Source organism: Salvia miltiorrhiza, chromosome 6, assembly GCF_028751815.1.
Source record: "Salvia miltiorrhiza cultivar Shanhuang (shh) chromosome 6, IMPLAD_Smil_shh, whole genome shotgun sequence".
Classification (NCBI taxonomy): Eukaryota; Viridiplantae; Streptophyta; class Magnoliopsida; order Lamiales; family Lamiaceae; genus Salvia; species Salvia miltiorrhiza.
In genome coordinates this window covers 13,243,273-13,262,105 of record NC_080392.1, presented here as the reverse complement: position 1 = coordinate 13,262,105, position 18,833 = coordinate 13,243,273, and the positions used below count along the sequence as shown (strand labels likewise).

Here is an 18,833-nt window from a genome sequence, read left to right as displayed (position 1 = left end):
GTTGTTCACTGGCCTTCAGGGCAATCCTACTTTCACAGTGCCACCGGGATTTCAGGCTATCTCAGCCACGCCGACAACAGGGCTGAATGTCAGTGCACAGAGGTTTGCTTTGGTCGCCCCGGGTTCTGATCTGTCTAATCTGTCTCCCGCGTCTGGAGGAGGTTCGATCAACTTCGGGCTGGCAGAGCAAATGATGGCCTTGCTCAGCTATGCTAACATGCGGCAGGCATTGGGAACTCCCATGATGTCCGTCATCCCTACTGCGGCTACCCCGGTGGGAGCAACCAACCTGCAGGGCACTGAGGCCTCGCCTCCCGCTGCTCAGGAGGCAAATATACTGGCAATCAACAAACAGGTCGTGATACCTGGAGAAGGGCAAGGGGACGCTGTTGACAGAGAGTTAGCTATACCAGAGGGGAGCCGTGTTAGGCTTAATAGTGTTGTCAGGAGAGAGCGGGTTGACGAGTCTGACAGTCAATCCGTCTCCCTGGTGTTTGAAGATGAGAGACCGAAGGAAAAAGCAAGGTTGAAAAAGCAAGTATCACAATTGAAACATCAGCTTGAAAATCTGGAAGATTCACTGAGGGAGAAATCCCGGAGGGAAGACAAGGAACAGAGATCTGAACGGTCCTACAGAGTAGAGAAGTCTCATCGCCTGGAAAAATCACGGTACACCGAAAGAGGAGAAGAAAGGGAGCTGGAGTTTTCCTCTGGCAGGCCAGAGCATCGGGCTCACAAACGTCATGATCGAGACATGCCAAGGGACAGAAGGGAGCAGGGAAGATATAAGGAAGACAAGAGGGCTAAGACTTCAAGGTTTCATCCTATCAACAACCGCAATCCTTTCTCTGACGATATCTTGGCAGACACCTTACCTAGAAGCTACAAGCCCATCTCACTGGATTATGATGGCACCACCGATCCGGAGGTGCACCTCAATCGGTTTGAAGGGTTGGTTACGCTGCACATGTACACGGAGGGCATCAAGTGCCGAATTTTCTCAACAACTTTGACCGGACCAGCTCAGTTATGGTTTGGAACGCTTCCGCCGAATTCTATTTACTCTTTTGAAGATTTACAGACTCGCTTCCTACGACAGTTTGCGAGTTCGCGAAGGGTAGAAAAGTCAGCCCTTTCGCTAATGGATATCAAGCAAGATCAAGGTGAGACGTTGCGGGAGTATACAGCAAGATTTAACCTCGCTGCTCTGGAAGTGCCGGAGGCAGAATCACAAATAAAAAATTGCGCCTATGTCAGAGGACTCAGACCTGGGATCTTCTTTGACGAATTGCAAATCCGACCAACAAGGGATTTCGATGACATTATGGCAAGGTTGCCAGGTTACTTGCAGTTGGAAGATGCCAAGATGGCGAGAAAGGTGGAAAATGATAAGCATAGGGTCAAGAAAGCTGAGGAAGCACCTGAGAGACAGAGACACCAAGATAGGGCCCCATTCAGAGGGTTGCCTCCGAGGGTATTGCCACCCCAGGGAGGAATGCCATCTCAACAACGCACTGTAAATGAGGTTACGCGGTTTACTGAGTACACGCCCTTGAATAAGCCGCAAGATGAAATTTTCCATTTGATAAAAGACCAACCGTTCTTTCGGGCACCGGGAACCTACCGGAATGGGCCGCCACAGGAAGGGTCCAATAACAAGTTATGTGAGTACCACAATGCCTTCGGTCACCTTACAAAATATTGCGGACATCTCAAGCACCAACTGGAGTTGTTGGTGCGCCAGGGATATCTCGACCAGTTCATTGACAGAGGAAATGAGGGCCAGAGGCGGACTGATCAGAGGGATCAGCGAGATCAGAGGGATCAGAGGGATCACAGAAATAACCGAGATCAGCGACAAGAGCAGGGGAACAACAGAGATCGCAAGCCTGATGACAACCGGGATAATCGCAGAGAAGGGGCAGAGAGGCAAGCTCCTCCTCCACCGTATAGAAGAGAAGTGCACATGATTTGTGGAGAGAACGGGACGCCCACATCAAATCGAGCTAAAAAGCAAGTCATCAGAGCAGTAAAAACAGGGTATTATCCTAAAAGAGTCATGGAAATTACGGATGCGGCAGAAGAGCCGGCGATTACATTTGGAGCAGAGGATATACGTACATTAATGTACCCGCATGATGATGCGCTGGTCATCACGGCGGACATAGCGGGCTGCATGGTACACCGTGTCTTCGTCGATTCAGGGAGCGCCGTGAATATTTTATACAAGGAATGCCTCCAAAACATGGGAATAGAAATGCACATTGAGCCCACAAACGCTCCTTTGTTTGGGTTTGGGGGAGAGATGGTCATGCCGTTAGGTTATGTGGAGCTGCCGTTGATCCTCGGCAGTACAGCCAATAGTAGCAGAGCAAGGATGATACGATTTTTAGTTGTGGACATACCCAAACCTGCGTACAATGTCATACTCGGACGACCTGCCTTGACGGCATTCAGGGCCGTGATCTCTATGTTCCATTTGAAAATGAAATTCCCAGTCGAGGGGGGAAGAGTAGGAGAAGTTTGTGGGGACCAAACAGCGTCGAAAGCATGTCACGTCCAAATGCTTGCACACTCATCGGGCCAGAAGAGGGAAAGAGGGACAGAGGGATCCGATACACGGAAGAGGGGAAAGGTGGGCGAGGTGCATGCCTTAGCAGAGGAACGCCAAGAGTTGGCGGATTTATTAAAAGACAGAGATAGCACAGAAAAAACCGCGCTGGTGTCCACCAGTGATGTCTGCAACATGATAGAATTGTTTCCAGGAAGAGAGGGTTTCCAGACAAAGATTGGGTCTGCCATGAGTGATCAGGTCAGAGAGGAACTCATTGGTTGTCTTCGAAGAAATGCAGACGTATTTGCATTCAGTACCACCGACTTAAAGGGGATTGACAGAAAGTTGGCAGAGCATTGTCTCAACGTGGACCCTAAGGTGAAGCCGGTAAAGCAGAGAACAAGAAATTTTGGGGCAGAGAAGGACGCGGCAATAAGGGAACAGGTCTACGGATTGTTGGAAGCAGGGCATATTGTGGAAGCGCAATATCCGGAGTGGATTTCAAACGCGGTGATGGTACCCAAGAAAACAAACACCTGGAGGATGTGTGTGGATTTCAGAGATCTAAATGCTGCTTGCCCAAAGGACCATTATCCTCTACCGAGGATCGATCAGCTGGTGGATACCACTTCAGGGTGTGCTTTATTGTCTATGATGGATGCATACCAGGGATATCATCAGGTCAGGATGAATAAGGGAGACATTGCCAAAACAGCATTTGCCGTCTGTTGCGGAGTGTATGGATGGAGAAGTATGCCTTTTGGCTTAAAAAATGCGGGAGCTACATATCAGCGGATGATGGAGAAAATTTTCAAAGAGAAATTGGCAAAGAACATTTCGGTATACGTGGATGATATGCTTGTGCGGAGTGTCAGGGCAGAGGATCATGTTTCTGATCTGGAAGAAATCTTCACGGTGGTCAGAGATCATCGGCTTATGCTGAACCCAGCGAAATGCACCTTTGGGGTCACAACAGGGAAGTTTTTGGGATATAAGGTCACGCCTGCAGGAATTGAGGTTAATGCAGAAAAGGTCAAAGCCATTATGGACATGACGCCGCCCAGAGGAATCAAAGAAGTGCAGACTCTGAATGGGCGCATCACTGCTCTGAGCAGATTTATATCACGTTCGGCAGAGCGCAGCATGCCATTTTTCAAAGTATTGAGGAAGGGAACTAAGTTTCTGTGGACAGAGGAATGCAGAGCAGCGTTTGAGGATCTTAAAGTCTATCTAGCCAAGTTACCGACTCTGACCAAGCCGGTGCCGGGTGAGACATTGTATCTCTATATAGCAGTGGGAGAAGATGCGATTAGCTCTGTGCTTATCAGAGAAGAGGGAAGTCACCAGAAGCCTATTTATTTCGTTAGCAGAATCATACAAGGGCCTGAGCAAAATTACACAGAGATTGAGAAGGCCGCTCTGGCAGTCATGGTCACGGCCAGAAAGTTGAGGCCCTATTTCCTTTCACACCGAGTGATAGTACGTACGTCTCTTCCCTTCAAACAAGTTTTGGGGCGCCCGGATTTGTCGGGAAGAATGGTTAAATGGGCTGTGGAATTAGGGGAGTATGATGTAGAATATGAGCCGAGAACAGCGATCAAAGCGCAAGCATTGGCAGACTTCATACAAGAAACAACTCGTCGTCCTGTACCAGAGTTTTGGGTGGCCTTTGTGGACGGATCCGTGACGAAAGAGGGATGTGGGATCGGGGTTTATATCACTTCACCGGGTTATGGGACATACCAGTTCGCCATCAAATTCACTTGTCGGTTGTCCAACAATGAAGCGGAATATGAGGCCGTGGTTAGAGGGGCTCACATCTTGTCAGAGCTCAAAGCCGAGTGTGTCATCATAAAGACAGATTCCCAGTTGGTTGCCCAACAGTTTTCAGGGACTTATAGTATCAAGGATCAGCGGATGAGGGCATACCATTCCAAAATCAGTGAAATGAAAGAAAAGTTCATGGAATTCAGGATCGAGCAAATTGCCAGAGAGGAAAATACGAAAGCGGACTTATTGGCGCGCATGGCTAGTGCAGTGGAGCAAACTTGGAATGATGAAATTATTTTACTCTGTGATACCAGAGAAATGGAGACTTCGCAGGTTTTCTCGGTAGAGATCAGGGACGATTGGCGGGCTCCGATTATACACTTTCTGAAGACAGAGGAGCGACTAAGCAGAGAATCCAATCAGAGGGCTCGCTATGAGAATTACTGCTTAATCAACGATCAACTCTTCAAACGATCTTTTACTCAGCCTTTACTAAAATGCTTATCTCCAGAAGAGGCTAATTTTGCTCTGAAGGAAATTCATGCAGGTTGCTGTGGTGGACATACGGGATTTCGGGATCTTGTACGCAAAATTATCCGGGCCGGGTTCTATTGGCCTCACATCAACAAGGAAGCCAGAGAGTTCGTCCGCAAGTGCGAAGCTTGCCAGAGACATGCCGGGCGAATCAACGTACCAGGGGAGCCTATGGGTGTCATGTACGCGGCATGTCCGTTTGACAAATGGGGCATTGATATAGTCGGAAAGTTGCCTACAGCACCGGGAGGAAAATGCTTTCTTATCGTGGCAGTAGATTATTTTTCTAAATGGGTTGAGGCTGAGGTTGTGGGCAAGATAGATGAAGTGACAGTGGAACGTTTCATTTGGAGGAACATCTGTTGCAGATTCGGTGTACCGAGAATCATTGTGTCTGACAATGGGACTCAGTTTACAGGGCAGAGGATAGCAGATTTCTGTGATCGAATGGACATCACTCAACGCTTCGTCTCAGTGGCTCATCCACAAGCAAATGGCCAAGTAGAGTTAGCCAACAGAACAATCTGTGAAGGGATTAAAAAGAGGCTGAACCAGAGTCGAGGGAAATGGGTGGAGGAGTTGGACACCGTTCTCTGGGCCTACCGAACTAGCCCAAAGACGGCCACAGGCGAAGCACCTTTCACGCTGGTCTATGGATCCAATGCAGTGATACCAGCGGAGGCCAGACTGGAATCATACCGCATCATCACTTATGATACAGAGCATAACGCCGACCTTCGAAGAACTGAGCTCGACCTTGTGGACGCACAGCGGGAAGAAGCGCAAATCAGAGCAGCAAAATATAAAAGTGTCATCAAAGCAGGGTACGATAAAAGTGTCAGCAAAATATATTCCATCCTTAAATATTTTTCATGGTATTAATTTTTGTAAAATCCTTATTTATGTTTAGTTTCCTTTCTCAATATATATTAAAACTATATTTTATTGTCATTTATCCTTCATGATAACATAAGTATGCAAAATCATAAATATAAAAAAAAGAGTATAAAATAAAATTACATAAAATTGAAATGATATAAAAATTATAATAAATAGTTTTCCTATATATTTATCATGTAATTTATGTTCTGGAAGTATTATGTAATGCAAATTTTTATATTGTTGGGATAAATTGATCATTTTAATTTGCGATGATTTACATACAGTTCCTTATAAAACAAATATTTATTTTAAAATTATATTATATTAGATTATTTTAAATTAGCATAAATACAAATATATCTAAAGATATTATATATATATATATATATAGGGGCGCGCTCCAGTGAGACCCTATATTTTTCGTGTAACATGAGTACAATGAATAAGACATATAATACTAATGAACAAAACGTATATCTAATGAACAAGATGTATATACTGATGAAAAATAAAATTTAAAAAATTCGTAATGAATAAGACATATATACTGATGAACAGTGTTGTATATACTGATGAACAATGCAGTATTTATTGATGAATAACAAAATTTAAAATATTCTGCTCCCTCCAGGATTCGAACCCTGCGAAAATAAATCACCCTCCAGATACAATATCAGTCATAGGATTGATAAAATAAACGCATCAGATCGTGTCCTAGATCTCACTAAAATTAGGGGGTCTCATTGGAGCGGCCCCCTATATATATATATATATATATGGAATGGATCAATGAAGAATGCTAAATGTAGAAGGAAACAACGAAGGCTAAATAACTCAATACATTTACTGAATAAATCACGCGAGCGCATGAACGAAAAATGTACGTGTTTATTCAGTAAAATAATTATTCGTGCGGTCACGTGATTTATTCGGTAAATTTATTGACTTATTCAGAACGAAATATAGTTACTTCTTCATAGATCCCAACCCTATATATATATATATATATATATATATATATATATAATTAGATGAAAATATTAATTTAATAACAAAAGTTATAAAAATAGAATATTTTAATGTATAGTGAAATTTAGAATTGACCATTGAGGATGAATATGAAATTAAGCTACACGAAAAAAAGAAAATGCATGGAACGATGTGTATTGTTTTGTAATTACTCTTAGGATGAGATATTTTCGAGAAAATGCCTAAACGGTAGGCCAAAAATTGATATTTACTCTAAATTCCATGATCAAAACTATCTTCACCTTCAACTTTTTATTTATGAACCGCCAATTGATAAGCATGTTAAGAGAAATTAAGATATGATTTGACCGTAGAACATGACAAAATAATTTATATCTTGTAATTTATTTTTAATTATTCAAATATTTTACGTGAATTTACATTTCAATGAAAATTTCCCATTGTTGTTTATTGAATCGTATACAATTTAGCAAATTAAAAATATGATACCCATGTATTAGGGATCAACCCGATCAATCAATATTTTCTATTGATTGCGATCTTGCAATTTCTTAGGGAGTGAATGTAGAATAATCACTCCCCTATTCATCGTGAGCATGAATTATTAACATGTCCATCACTAATGTGGTAGTATCATGTGAATAGGAATTTTAACTATAAAAAATTGTTTCAGCATGATGCTAAATGCCAAAGTTATGGGCGAATGACATAAATTTTTGTCAAAAATAATTTGATTTACGGCGGAGATAATAAGAAAAAAAAATAGGCAAATGAAATTTGAAATGAATATATTTAAAAAAAACATTTTGCGAAACATGGAAATTTTATAGTTTAAAGTTTTCTTAGATTAATCGAAATTTGAAAGAAAAAATATCTAGATATTTTAGTGAAAATTTTAACGAAAGAATAATGTTCATTAGATAAAAAAATGTGTTGTTAAAGGTGTTGTTCATTGATTTGATATGTCTAAACTTATAAAATGAATCTAACCTTCATTTGAACGATGCGATATTGATTAAAGCTATTTTACTCATTATTTCTATCTTCTGATTATTATATTATCACTAAATTATATTCTCAATTATATCATAGGAGAATTTCTCTAAATTAGGAAAATGTAATTTTTTAATATTTTAATTAATTAAGTAACACCGTCTATCATATTACATTGGTCAACCTTTAAGGGTCAACCTTTAAGTTTTGTGGCGTTATGCCATGTAGTAGACACATTTGTTCTCCTTTACCAGAAGTTCAAATCCCTTACTAGAGCTAAGAGAAATCTTATAGAGCTATGTTTAACAGTGGAGAATATATATTTCATTAAAAGGCCACTCATTCTTAACAGTGAGTTTAGCTAAGTTTAACAAGTGGAGAATATATATTTCATTAAAATGCCACTCATTCTTAACAGTGAGTTTTTGGCAGAAAGAGCACTTAGCAATCCTTGTTGTGTAAGGAGTGTTGTCATCTTTATCCTCCAGAGGGAAAAGTCATTCTTTACAGTGAATTTTTATGTATCAAATTTTGCAGCAGCCGTGATAGATCTAGCTAGATCCAGATCTGCAGATGCACTCTAGCTTTCAAATCTTCAAGAACAAGTTTCTTGTTGAGTTAACTTCTTCTTCGCTTCTTCTCCTTCCCACATACGACGCCAATTGTTATGATTTGGTAGCCAAGATAATCACCACAATTGGAAAAACTATGAACTCCAAATCAATAAGCTAAAACAGAACATTCAAGCTAAACCAAGAACTAATTAGAGATTTGAGTAGAGAAAACATAAAATATATGAAGAGTTAACACACGATTTACGTGGTTCGGTCAATAGACCTACATCCACGGGAAGAACAATATGAAATCTCCACTAACCACTTGTAGAAGTAAATACAATACAACTCTGTAAACAAACAATTAAGAAAATATGTAGTTATCAAGCTAGAACAATTAACTCAATTTCTCTCTTTTTCTTATTGTATCCTTTAACTCTCAAGGTACAATGAGATGTGTGTGTTGTGTTAATGAACTGACTCATTAATATATCCGCAACTAAGAAGTAACAAACTTCAACAATAATATCTGGTCTATGCACTCAGGTGTAGTAGCAGATTAAAGCTTTGTAAGTTAGTTAAAACCAACTTATTGATCGAGGTACTCAATTGTGTTGATCCTCCAATCCACCCTCTGATATAAATTTAAAGTATTACACATGAGTTCTTGAGCTGGTATTCAAGATTATGCAATTACCATTCATCACATAATGTTACACACATGATGGTGTATTTATCGAGTGCACACCAAACAATTGCTTGTCTTTTGTGAATTAAAAAAAACTCTAATTATTTTTCCTTTATTGTATGATAGTTGTGACATTTAAATACTCTATAGTTATCAATAGTTCTAGATGGTTTCATTAAAAATGATCATATATTTTTTTGACCATATATATTATTTAAAAATACAATAAAACTTTATATATAGTTAGTAATGAATAGAATTGCATTAATTCTTCTTCAATGGGAGTCATTGTCATTCCATTAAAACAGACTCTCTCCGTCCCATAAGTGTGTCCATGCATAATTGTTGATGGCACATGTTTTAGTAAATATTAGGTGTGTTTGGTATTAGTGCCCATTTTTATTAGTGGAAGAAGGGGTCCAACAAAAAAAGTGCACACTCTTATGGGACGTATTAAAATAACAAAAAAATGCACACTCTTATAGGATGGAAGGAGTATTAAACTGATTTTGCAACTGTCTACCTGTTCAATGGTCTCCAACCGGCCTAATAAAGATTTAATTACTAGTACAATATCTAATTTTTTAGTTATAACACCAAAATTTAATCATTTAATTGAAAGAGAAACATATACACATCCAACAATATATATATATATATATATAGATAGATAATCATAAATGTATATAAAATGAATGATATATAATTGAAGAAATGTGTGCATGCAGGAGGCATTTCCATTTGAAGCATATTTCCTAACAGGGTTTTCTTGGCTTGCAGCCTAGTCTCCCTGCAAATTTAGTCATTTGAGCTACATAAGTACCAGGCGCAGACACAATCTTGTCATACACCTCAGGATGCTTCTTGCTCCAATCCTGATCACCCGATGACACAAAATATGCGTCTCTCATGAACACATCTCCCTCCGACACCCATGTCCATGTCTTCCATTCCGACTCCGCCGCCTCCCTTTTCGTCACCTGCTTCGCGAACGGATGATAAGCGATGTATCTGTTGCCTTGGCTAATCACCGTCGGATGGCTGCTCCCACCAATCGCGTACATCAACCAGTGCGTGTAGTCGTTGTTCACAACATGGATGTAACCGAATCTGCACCGCGGCATTCTCTGCACTAGTCTTTTCCCGAAGTGGTTGAAAGCAACCGTGATTTGCATTTTCTCGTCCTCGCTGTGCCTGTCGTCGCCACCGAAAAGCAGTGTCTGCACCACCCCCATCTCATCAATAACTTTTCATGGTATATATGATAGCATAGATTTTAATCAATTAGTTAACCTTATCGTGATCGGTGAAGTGGCAGTTGGAGATGGTGATCGCGGTGGAGCCTTGGATTGCATCAATCATCCCATCGGTGCACAAGGTCATAGAGACATGATCGATCCAAACATCTTGTGATCCGAAGATGGAGATCCCATCGCCGTCGCTCTGGGTGCGAAGCCCGAAATGATCGACCGAGTCCCTAATCAGCCCGCCTTCCTTGCTCACGATGTCGTGAATCTTTATCCCGTGGATGATCACATTCCTCACAAACTGTATGGTTATTCCGGCGCCGTAGCCGATCTCCACTCTGACGCCGCGCCCGTCGATGGTCTTGTCGCTCTGCATGATCAGCTCCTGCTGGAGCCTGATCACCATGCTGCGGTGGAACACGATCCACAGCGGCTCCTTCTGGATCACCGCGTGACGTAGGGTTCCTGGCCTAGGGTTCTGTACGTCGTCGTCGGAGGGGTCCGTCACCACGTAGATCCGCCCGCCCTTGCCTCCGATGGTCCGGCCCCCGAACCCTAAGACGCAGTCGGCCAGCCTGAACCGGTTTTCGGCCCAATCGGGCTGACATCTCCAGCAACGGTCGATCGGGTTGGTCGCCATGCACGGACCTTTGTAGCCCTTCATTAGATGCCTCCGAGTGCTATTTGACTTGAGATTCATTCCTTCACCCTCTTCTATTTCTTTTAGCGCTCTGCACCATTACTTAGTGTGAATGCATCAAAGTAGAAATAAAAATTCGAATTAATTGTCTGTAAATACCAAAATTATAGCCAAATTCAGGTTTTAACCAAACAAACAATCTTTGTCAAATAATACAAGGACTTGTTTAGGTTTTTGAACTAATTTGGCTTGACTCCAAATTTCTTTGGCCAATAACTTAATTTTTCATACTTCAGTTGGAAATCTGAAGGTACCGTTGGAAAGCTTTCCAACTATTGATAGTTGCTTTCTAATGGTACACCTTATATTGTTAGGTTTTGGTCCTAAAAATAGTCATGAAATAGCCTAAAAAATATCTTCTTCTTTTTTTTTGTCAGAATTTGGATTCATGTACCATGTACATTAGAAAGCTATATATAGTTGAGAGCTTTCTAACGGTACATTCAGATTGCCTATTTATATAGGTACATAAATGTTTGTATGAGTGAAAGGCGATAAAGAATGTATATATATATATATATATATATATATATATATATAGGGGCGCGCTCCAGTGAGACCCCCTATTTTTCGTGAAACATGAGTACAATGAATAAGACAGATAATACTAATGAACAAAACGTATATCTAATGAACAAGATGTATATACTGATGTAAAATAAAATTTAAAAAATTCGTAATGAACAAGACATATATACTGATGAACAGGGCCGTATATACTGATGAACAATGCAGTATATACTGATGAATAACAAAATTTAAAATATTTTGCTTCCTCCAGGATTCGAACCCTGCGAAAAAAAATCACCCTCCAGATACAATATCAGTCATAGGATTGATAAAATAAACGCACCAGATCGTGCCCTAGATCTCACTAAAATTAGGGGGTCTCATTGGGGCGGCCCCCTATATATATATATATATATATATATATATATATATATATAGTAGAAATTGAAAGTAGGAGCAAGATGCAAGCACGGTATGAAGAAAAGTATTACCTGTTGACGTGCACATTTAAGTGATCGACTATGTTTTCGGGATTGGGATGATAGGCCTCAAGTGTACGGTTCCATGCCTCATCGGCCCGCCTCCGCCATACCTCATCCCATTCTCCAATATTTGCATTAAGGACTGGCAAAATCGAACCAACAACAACAAATAAAATCAACCTTGAACTCATTTTATTTCCTTCCATTTAACTGCACATATATATATGTGTATATGTATATGTATATGTATATTTTTTGGGGAGTAATGCTCCCTTTATTTCTGAATTGCCCGCTACGGGTCTCGTATTGAAACCCGTAGCTATTTGCAAACTCAGATTATAACACTCAAATGTTATGGATCATGTCCTTGGATAGTAAGAAGAAAAAGGAGGAAAAAAAAAAGGAGAGGGAGAATGAACTAGTTCTTCGTACGTTGCATGTAAGCGTAATAAATAGGAGAATTCTTAAGGAATGAGAGATAAAGAATCGAGGACAAATCTCTCATGTTTGATTCCAATGGTTCTTAATTAATTGGTTTACGAATATTTCTATGGCATTTGTATTTCTAGTATAACAATTGTGAGATGAGGTCGAGGTTGATTCAAAGAGTTGATGGTTCTATACTCTTCGTAGATTTAGATTGGTTGGTGACTCGTGCTATTGGAAATCCTTGACATCATCTAATGATACGCAACGGAAAAACAGTCAAGGAAAAGATCTAGATTTACAATTGATTCATGTGTAGAGGTTACAAACACACAACAACATTTAGAATAACTTACTTGTTGTGTATCAAACAATCATGTAGTAGTTCTTCTAGTAATCCTGCAGTTGAATCCACTACTATGGTATCCACGCATATTGCAGATTCGATGCAGGAACAATTCCCGATGCACAATTCAATCATCGAAAGCTAGGAAATCTCCGATTGAATTCTATAGTGCTCTAAGTGTTTTCTCTCTTGTGATTTTACGTATCTCACGTGTGTTCATCTCTTAGACAAAAGAAATATAATCCTATTCTTATAGGAATAAGACACGCCTGTAAACCCTAGGTTAAACAGGCCGAGCTTTTCTTTTGTCTCAAATTAATTAATCCAATAGTCAAACTATTTACTAATTAATTAAAGCTTATTAGAATATATCAAATATATCATAATCTAGTCCATATATCTTTCAATTAATCTCCCGCTTGGACTAGCATTAGATTAAACACCAAGCACTATCTTTGCACCCTTGAGCGAATCAACAATGCACATAAAGTGTGACCCAATAGGCCTCCATTATCGTCGATAATCAAATTAAAGTCTACACAAAACTCCTAGACTGCGTTGTATAGCGAACTCGATATATGAATAACGTTTACGTGGATTCTGTATCAGTGCGAGACACCTGAGGAGTCGGATAATAATATGCATATTTGTGTGTAGTGTTATGCATATATGTGTTTATGCATATGCATATTTGTATTCAACTATATGCATAATTATGGCAATGGCTGTGCGAAAAAAAAAATCGACCAAAAAAATTTAACAAAAAAATCCAGAAAATACGTTTAATTTTTAAAAAAATTATTCTGATTTTACCTCTACTTGTATTTGCCTTTGAAGGCCTTGGAAAACATTTGCCACGTATTGCGTGCTTACCAAGTAGATAAAATGCGTGGTTTAGATTTGGACCTATATATTATAAGGGGAGTGAGATCTATAGAATCACATCCATATATATATTCAAATTTTTTTGGCAAAAGTGTCGTTTGAAATTGAATTTATAAATCTTTTTTTTAATTAAGGCGCGTGCATAGCACACGCCATACATCCTCGCCTTCAATCTGAGAGCGAATGGATGGGCCGGGCTTCGAGCCTCTAGGTGCGGCAGTGGTGCAGGGTGCGACATGAGGCAACTCGAGTCGAGTATTCGCACTTCATTGCGGATGCTCTTATCAATCATGCAAAGTAAACACAGCTTAATATTTTTCAGTGTTGTTTTTGAATTTGTTTAGTTAACTTTTCTAGCTTTCCATATGTAAACACACCCTAATATTTTTCAGTGTTGTTTTTGAATTTGTTGTAGGAAAGTAGACTTTTCTAGCTTTCCATATGTATATGGAGTCCAAAGTTTTTTTAGGACCGTAATTTTGGTTGTTTTGCAAATATAAGACAAATTTTTTCGGGCTTGCAATTGTAGGACAAATTTTCAAAATCTAGCATAGGACAAATTGAGCCCGAAAAAATAATTTGTCCTGCAATTGCAAGCCGCCCGAAAATTTTGTCCTACATTTGCAAAATGACCAAAGTTACGGGCCTAAAAAACTTTGGTCTCCTAAAATCATATTTTATTTTCTTCCCCAATATATTATGTTCACGTTTTAAAGTTCTTTATCTCCCTTAAATATTTTTCCTACTATTTTATATAAATATGATTGAAAAATTATTCAAAGTAATTTATCTAAAATTTAAATTTTAAAAAGAAAAAGAAAAAAAGGAACTGTACTTTTTGATATATGGTGATAGCATCCGAACTAGCAATTTGTCTAAAATGTACATTAGTCTTATTATTAAGAGTCAATTACATATGTGTATGTAATTACACAATGCAAAATTAACAAATTTTTAAATAACCCTTAAATCTCAAATGTTAACCGAGTTAAATAGATAAAATAATTTGTTCAAGTTCTTGGCTCCACACGCAAGAAAAAAAAATATAGGGGAAGAAAAAAAGTTAATATATAAGAATAAAGGTTATATATATGTGTGTGTGGGAGCGTTCCAATGAGATCCCTTATATGTGGTGAGATCTTAGATTGATTTGTGGGTGTTGATTTCATGTATCTTATGGCTGATATTTACCTAGATTGCGAAATTTTTTCCCAGAGTTCGAATTCTGTAGGGAGCGAAAATTTTATCAATTTTTTAAATATCGTTATTCATCAGTATATACTGCCTTATTCAACACTGTATACAGTCTTATTCATTTGTACTCATGATCTCACGAAAAATAGCAATCTCAGTAGAGTGCACCCATATATATATACAATTTGAATTAATTTTCAAATTGCAATATTGTCTTTTTAAATCTAAGTGGTGTTTTGAACCCCAATTAGATCAAAATCTATACTATATTAAAAAGACAAGACTTCAATTTGAAATTAATTCAAATTGATTTCAAAATTGAGTAACAATTTTGGAGTTATAATAAAATTAAAGATTTATTTATAAACTACTATATTTTATCTTTTTATTTCCTTTTTTAGAGCTTTAATTTGATACTTATATAAATATTTGATTTGAAATGTAAAAGTTATTACTTCATCCGTCCCACTCCAATAGGCTCATTTTCCTTTTTGGGATGTCCCACTCCAATAGGCTCATTTTCTTTTTTGGATAAAAAAGTTATACTTAATTGGTGTGGACCACACCACTTTACTACCACTTTCATACTAAAAAGTATGTTTTCTTAATATCCGTGCCTAAAAGAAGTGAGCCTATTGGAGTGGGATGAAGGGAGTATTATTTAAAGATTGAAATTTACAAAAAAAATCTCTCTTCTTTTTCATTTTTTTAGGCCCGTATGTAACTTTGACCGTTTTGTAAATGTAAAATAAATTTTTTCGAGTTTGCAATTGTAGGACAAATTGTTATTTTGGGTTCAATTTATCCTACTTATACTGAATTTTTAAAAATTTATTCTACAATTATAAGCCGAAAAAAATTTGTCCTGTATTTACACAACGTCCAATGTTTATGTATATGGTACAACTTCTAATTTAGTTCCAAGCGCAGTTTATTAACTGAATTAAGTTGACTTTTCAACTGAAATTTTCTGTGTTAGAGAAGGAAACGTACACTCTAGAAAATTATAGCATATTGAAGCTTAAAAATTTATTGTATTTTCCTTCTAAAAAGGCTTGGAGATGTGTATTTTTCTTAATTTAAAGCAAAATGAAAGTAGATCATACACATAAAAAGAAACTGAAATAAACTTTTTATTTCTCGATTCCTTCAAAAAGTTTGGTGCTGATCATTATATGTACAATGTTTCATATCATACACAGAATTCCACAAAGTATATAACCGAAGTTTACAAAATTAATTAAGCACGTACGACATACATGTGATCTCTATCCAAATTAACTAAACGAAGCATAAAGATGAAATTACTTGAAATTAAATTCATACATTTGTACAATGAATGATCTACTCCTAATTATGGTTTAGTTTAGCATGGTTCTCCCACCGTACAACCAAGAACGCCTGCAAATTTGGTCATTTCTGCTGTATGTTTTGCTGGAGCTGCCATAATCTTGTCATACAGCTCCGGATGTTTCTTCGTCCAATCCTTATCGCCCGATTCCACAAAATATGCACCTCTCAAAAATAGGTCTCCCTCTGATACCCATGTCCATTTCATCCACTCTGATTCTGGAGACTTCTCCCTCTTCGTCACCTACACTCATTTCAACCATCATTATATATAACTTCTACTTTTTGATGCACAGGGTGTTTAGGTAATATTAATGTACCTGCTTCGCAAAAGGGTGATCCGCCACAAATCTGTTGCCCTGGCTAATGATGGTGGGATGACTGCTTCCCCCAATCGCATACATTTTCCAATGAGTGTAGTCATTGTTCACCACGTGAAAATATCCAAATCTGCACCGTGGCAGTCTCTGCACCAGTCTCTTCCCAAAATGGTTGAAAGCTACCGTCACTTGCATTTTGTCATCGTAAGTCGCTAAATCATTGGCACCAAAGAGCAGCGCCTGCCAATGCCAATGCCAAAATAGAATACACAATCAAGCAATGAATTGATGATCATGTATATAATGATAGCTCACCTCATCGTGATCGGTGAAGTGGCTGTTGGTGATGCTGATGCCCGTGGAGCCCTCGATGGCGTCAATCAGCCCGTCGCTGCAATTCTTCATGGAGACATGGTCGATCCAGATATTCTGCGAGCCGAAGATGGAGATGCCGTCGCCGTCGCTGACGGTGCGGAAGCCGTAGTGGTCGACGGAGTCCCTGATCATGCCGCCGCTCTTGCTGACGATGTCGTGGATCCGGATGTTGTGGATGATGACGTTGCTGACGAACTGGATGGTGATGCCGGCGCCGTAGGCGATGTCGACGCGGACGCCGCGGCCGTCGATGGTCTTGTCGCCCTGCATGATGAGCTCCTGCTGGAGGACGATGAGCATACTGCGCTCGAAGATGATCCACAGCGCCTCCTTCTGGATCACGGCGTGCCGTAGGGTTCCCGGCCTAGGGCTTATCAAGTCCGAGTCCGAAGGGTCCGTCACCACGTAGAAGGCGCCGTTCTTGCCGCCGGTCGTTTTGTATCCGAACCCTAAGACGCAGTCGGCCAACCTGAACCGCCTCTGCGCCCAATTCGGCTGGCATCTCCAGCAACGGTCGATCGGGTTTGTCACCATGCACGGACCCGTGTACCCCCTTAGTAGCTCCCTTCTTGTGCTATTTGCATCTGAACTTACTTTTTCTATTTCCTTTACTGCCCTGCACAATATCCCTTACATCACTTATAATAACTCACGAATAGCCGTATCCAGTTAATATGATGAAAATCTCGTCTCTTCAGGATTCGAACCCAGACGAGAATGTCTGTCCATGCATTACAATATTGATTTATTCGTATAAACTATTGACTTATTCGCGCACTCATTTTCAATTCTCAATACATTTAGAGTTAGCTCGTTAGGTACAGGTGATTAGGGTATATAATATACCTATGACACCCTAATATCTTGTTTGATAAGAAGTAATACGAAACACACGACTCTTTATAAATTAAAAGCCTGAAAATATTATTCTGATTTTTGACGGATAACATAAAGAAATGAGATATAGTATAACATTAAAATTGTAAGAGATCGATATAAACAAATTAATACTTACTTTTTGGCATGCACATTCAAATGACTAACTATGTGTTCTGGGATGGGCTCATAGGTCTCAAGAGTTCTATTCCAAGACTCCTCGGAGCGCTTCTTCCACACCTCATCCCATTCTCCAATATTACCATTAACGACTTGTGACATCCAACCAAAACCAAAACCAAAACACACCATTAACAACCATGAATTCATCTTAATTTCTTTCATTTTCTTTCCTAGCTGCTCAGCTCTTACTATTCAAATGGCTTAAATTCGGCCTAGCTCGCTCGAACTACACTGTAGCTTTTCGGGTTCCGACTCTCCGTTAAGCTAGAACATATATATTTCGAGCTAGGCTCATATTTTGGAGGTAAGAAACAGAAGTTGTATTGAAAACTACGAATAACCTATTTCCTTTTTTGTGTTTGCATGTATAATGGATTTTAGATATTGCCAGAGTTTCTAAGGTTGTATATGTGAGTTATTTGATGGTTCTGTTTCAAATCTGGTAATGCAGTTTTTCAACCGTCAGTCAAGGCTTATTCTTCCCAATATAGAGATGGTGGGAAAGTTTTCTGTTATACACAAATTCCTAGATCATTGCGTTGGTTCTCAATTGTTTTGACTATTTCAAATTTATACTAATTTGATTGTTCAAATAATCTATTATAAGTTTGAAATTATAACCCAAATAGCTAATTAAAAAAATAAAAACACACACAACAACAATAAACAACAATTTTCCGTATTCACCCTTAAGGGTGCGTTTACTTGGATAGATAAATTTATTATTGGAAAATGATGGATAAAAAAATTTATGCCTTTAAATGTCTCCTTTCTTTTCTAACATTTGACACAATTAAAAGAGAAGTTCATCATTTTTCCTTTATTATTTTCACTTCAAGAATGGATAATATTATCCTGCCAGACGAGAAAATTCACTACAAAAAAAGTTTTCACTAGTGACATGAGGTTTGGTAGCTATTATGTGCGTCACAAAATTAGTGGCTTTTGATGGTGTAGCTAATCACTAATAGTTA

The 18,833-nt window shown here is 38.9% G+C and overlaps 2 protein-coding genes across 2 annotated transcripts; both read right to left on the bottom strand.

Moving 5' to 3' along the window:
* Nucleotides 1–9,646: 9,646 nt before the first annotated feature.
* On the bottom strand, nucleotides 9,647–12,336 carry LOC130988775 (probable pectate lyase P59). The gene is made up of 3 exons (XM_057912733.1): nucleotides 11,914–12,336; nucleotides 10,259–10,943; nucleotides 9,647–10,185 (listed from the first exon to the last, which is right to left on the bottom strand). The coding sequence occupies exons 1-3, from the start codon at nucleotides 12,108–12,110 to the stop codon at nucleotides 9,721–9,723; spliced, it is 1,347 nt and encodes a 448-aa protein (XP_057768716.1). The 5' UTR covers nucleotides 12,111–12,336; the 3' UTR covers nucleotides 9,647–9,720.
* Nucleotides 12,337–16,037: 3,701 nt separating this feature from the next.
* Nucleotides 16,038–18,259, bottom strand: LOC130988774 (probable pectate lyase P59). Its single transcript, XM_057912731.1, has 4 exons — nucleotides 17,816–18,259; nucleotides 16,741–17,416; nucleotides 16,426–16,665; nucleotides 16,038–16,349 (listed from the first exon to the last, which is right to left on the bottom strand). The coding sequence occupies exons 1-4, from the start codon at nucleotides 18,019–18,021 to the stop codon at nucleotides 16,122–16,124; spliced, it is 1,350 nt and encodes a 449-aa protein (XP_057768714.1). The 5' UTR covers nucleotides 18,022–18,259; the 3' UTR covers nucleotides 16,038–16,121.
* Between the last annotated feature and the right edge of the window lie 574 nt (nucleotides 18,260–18,833).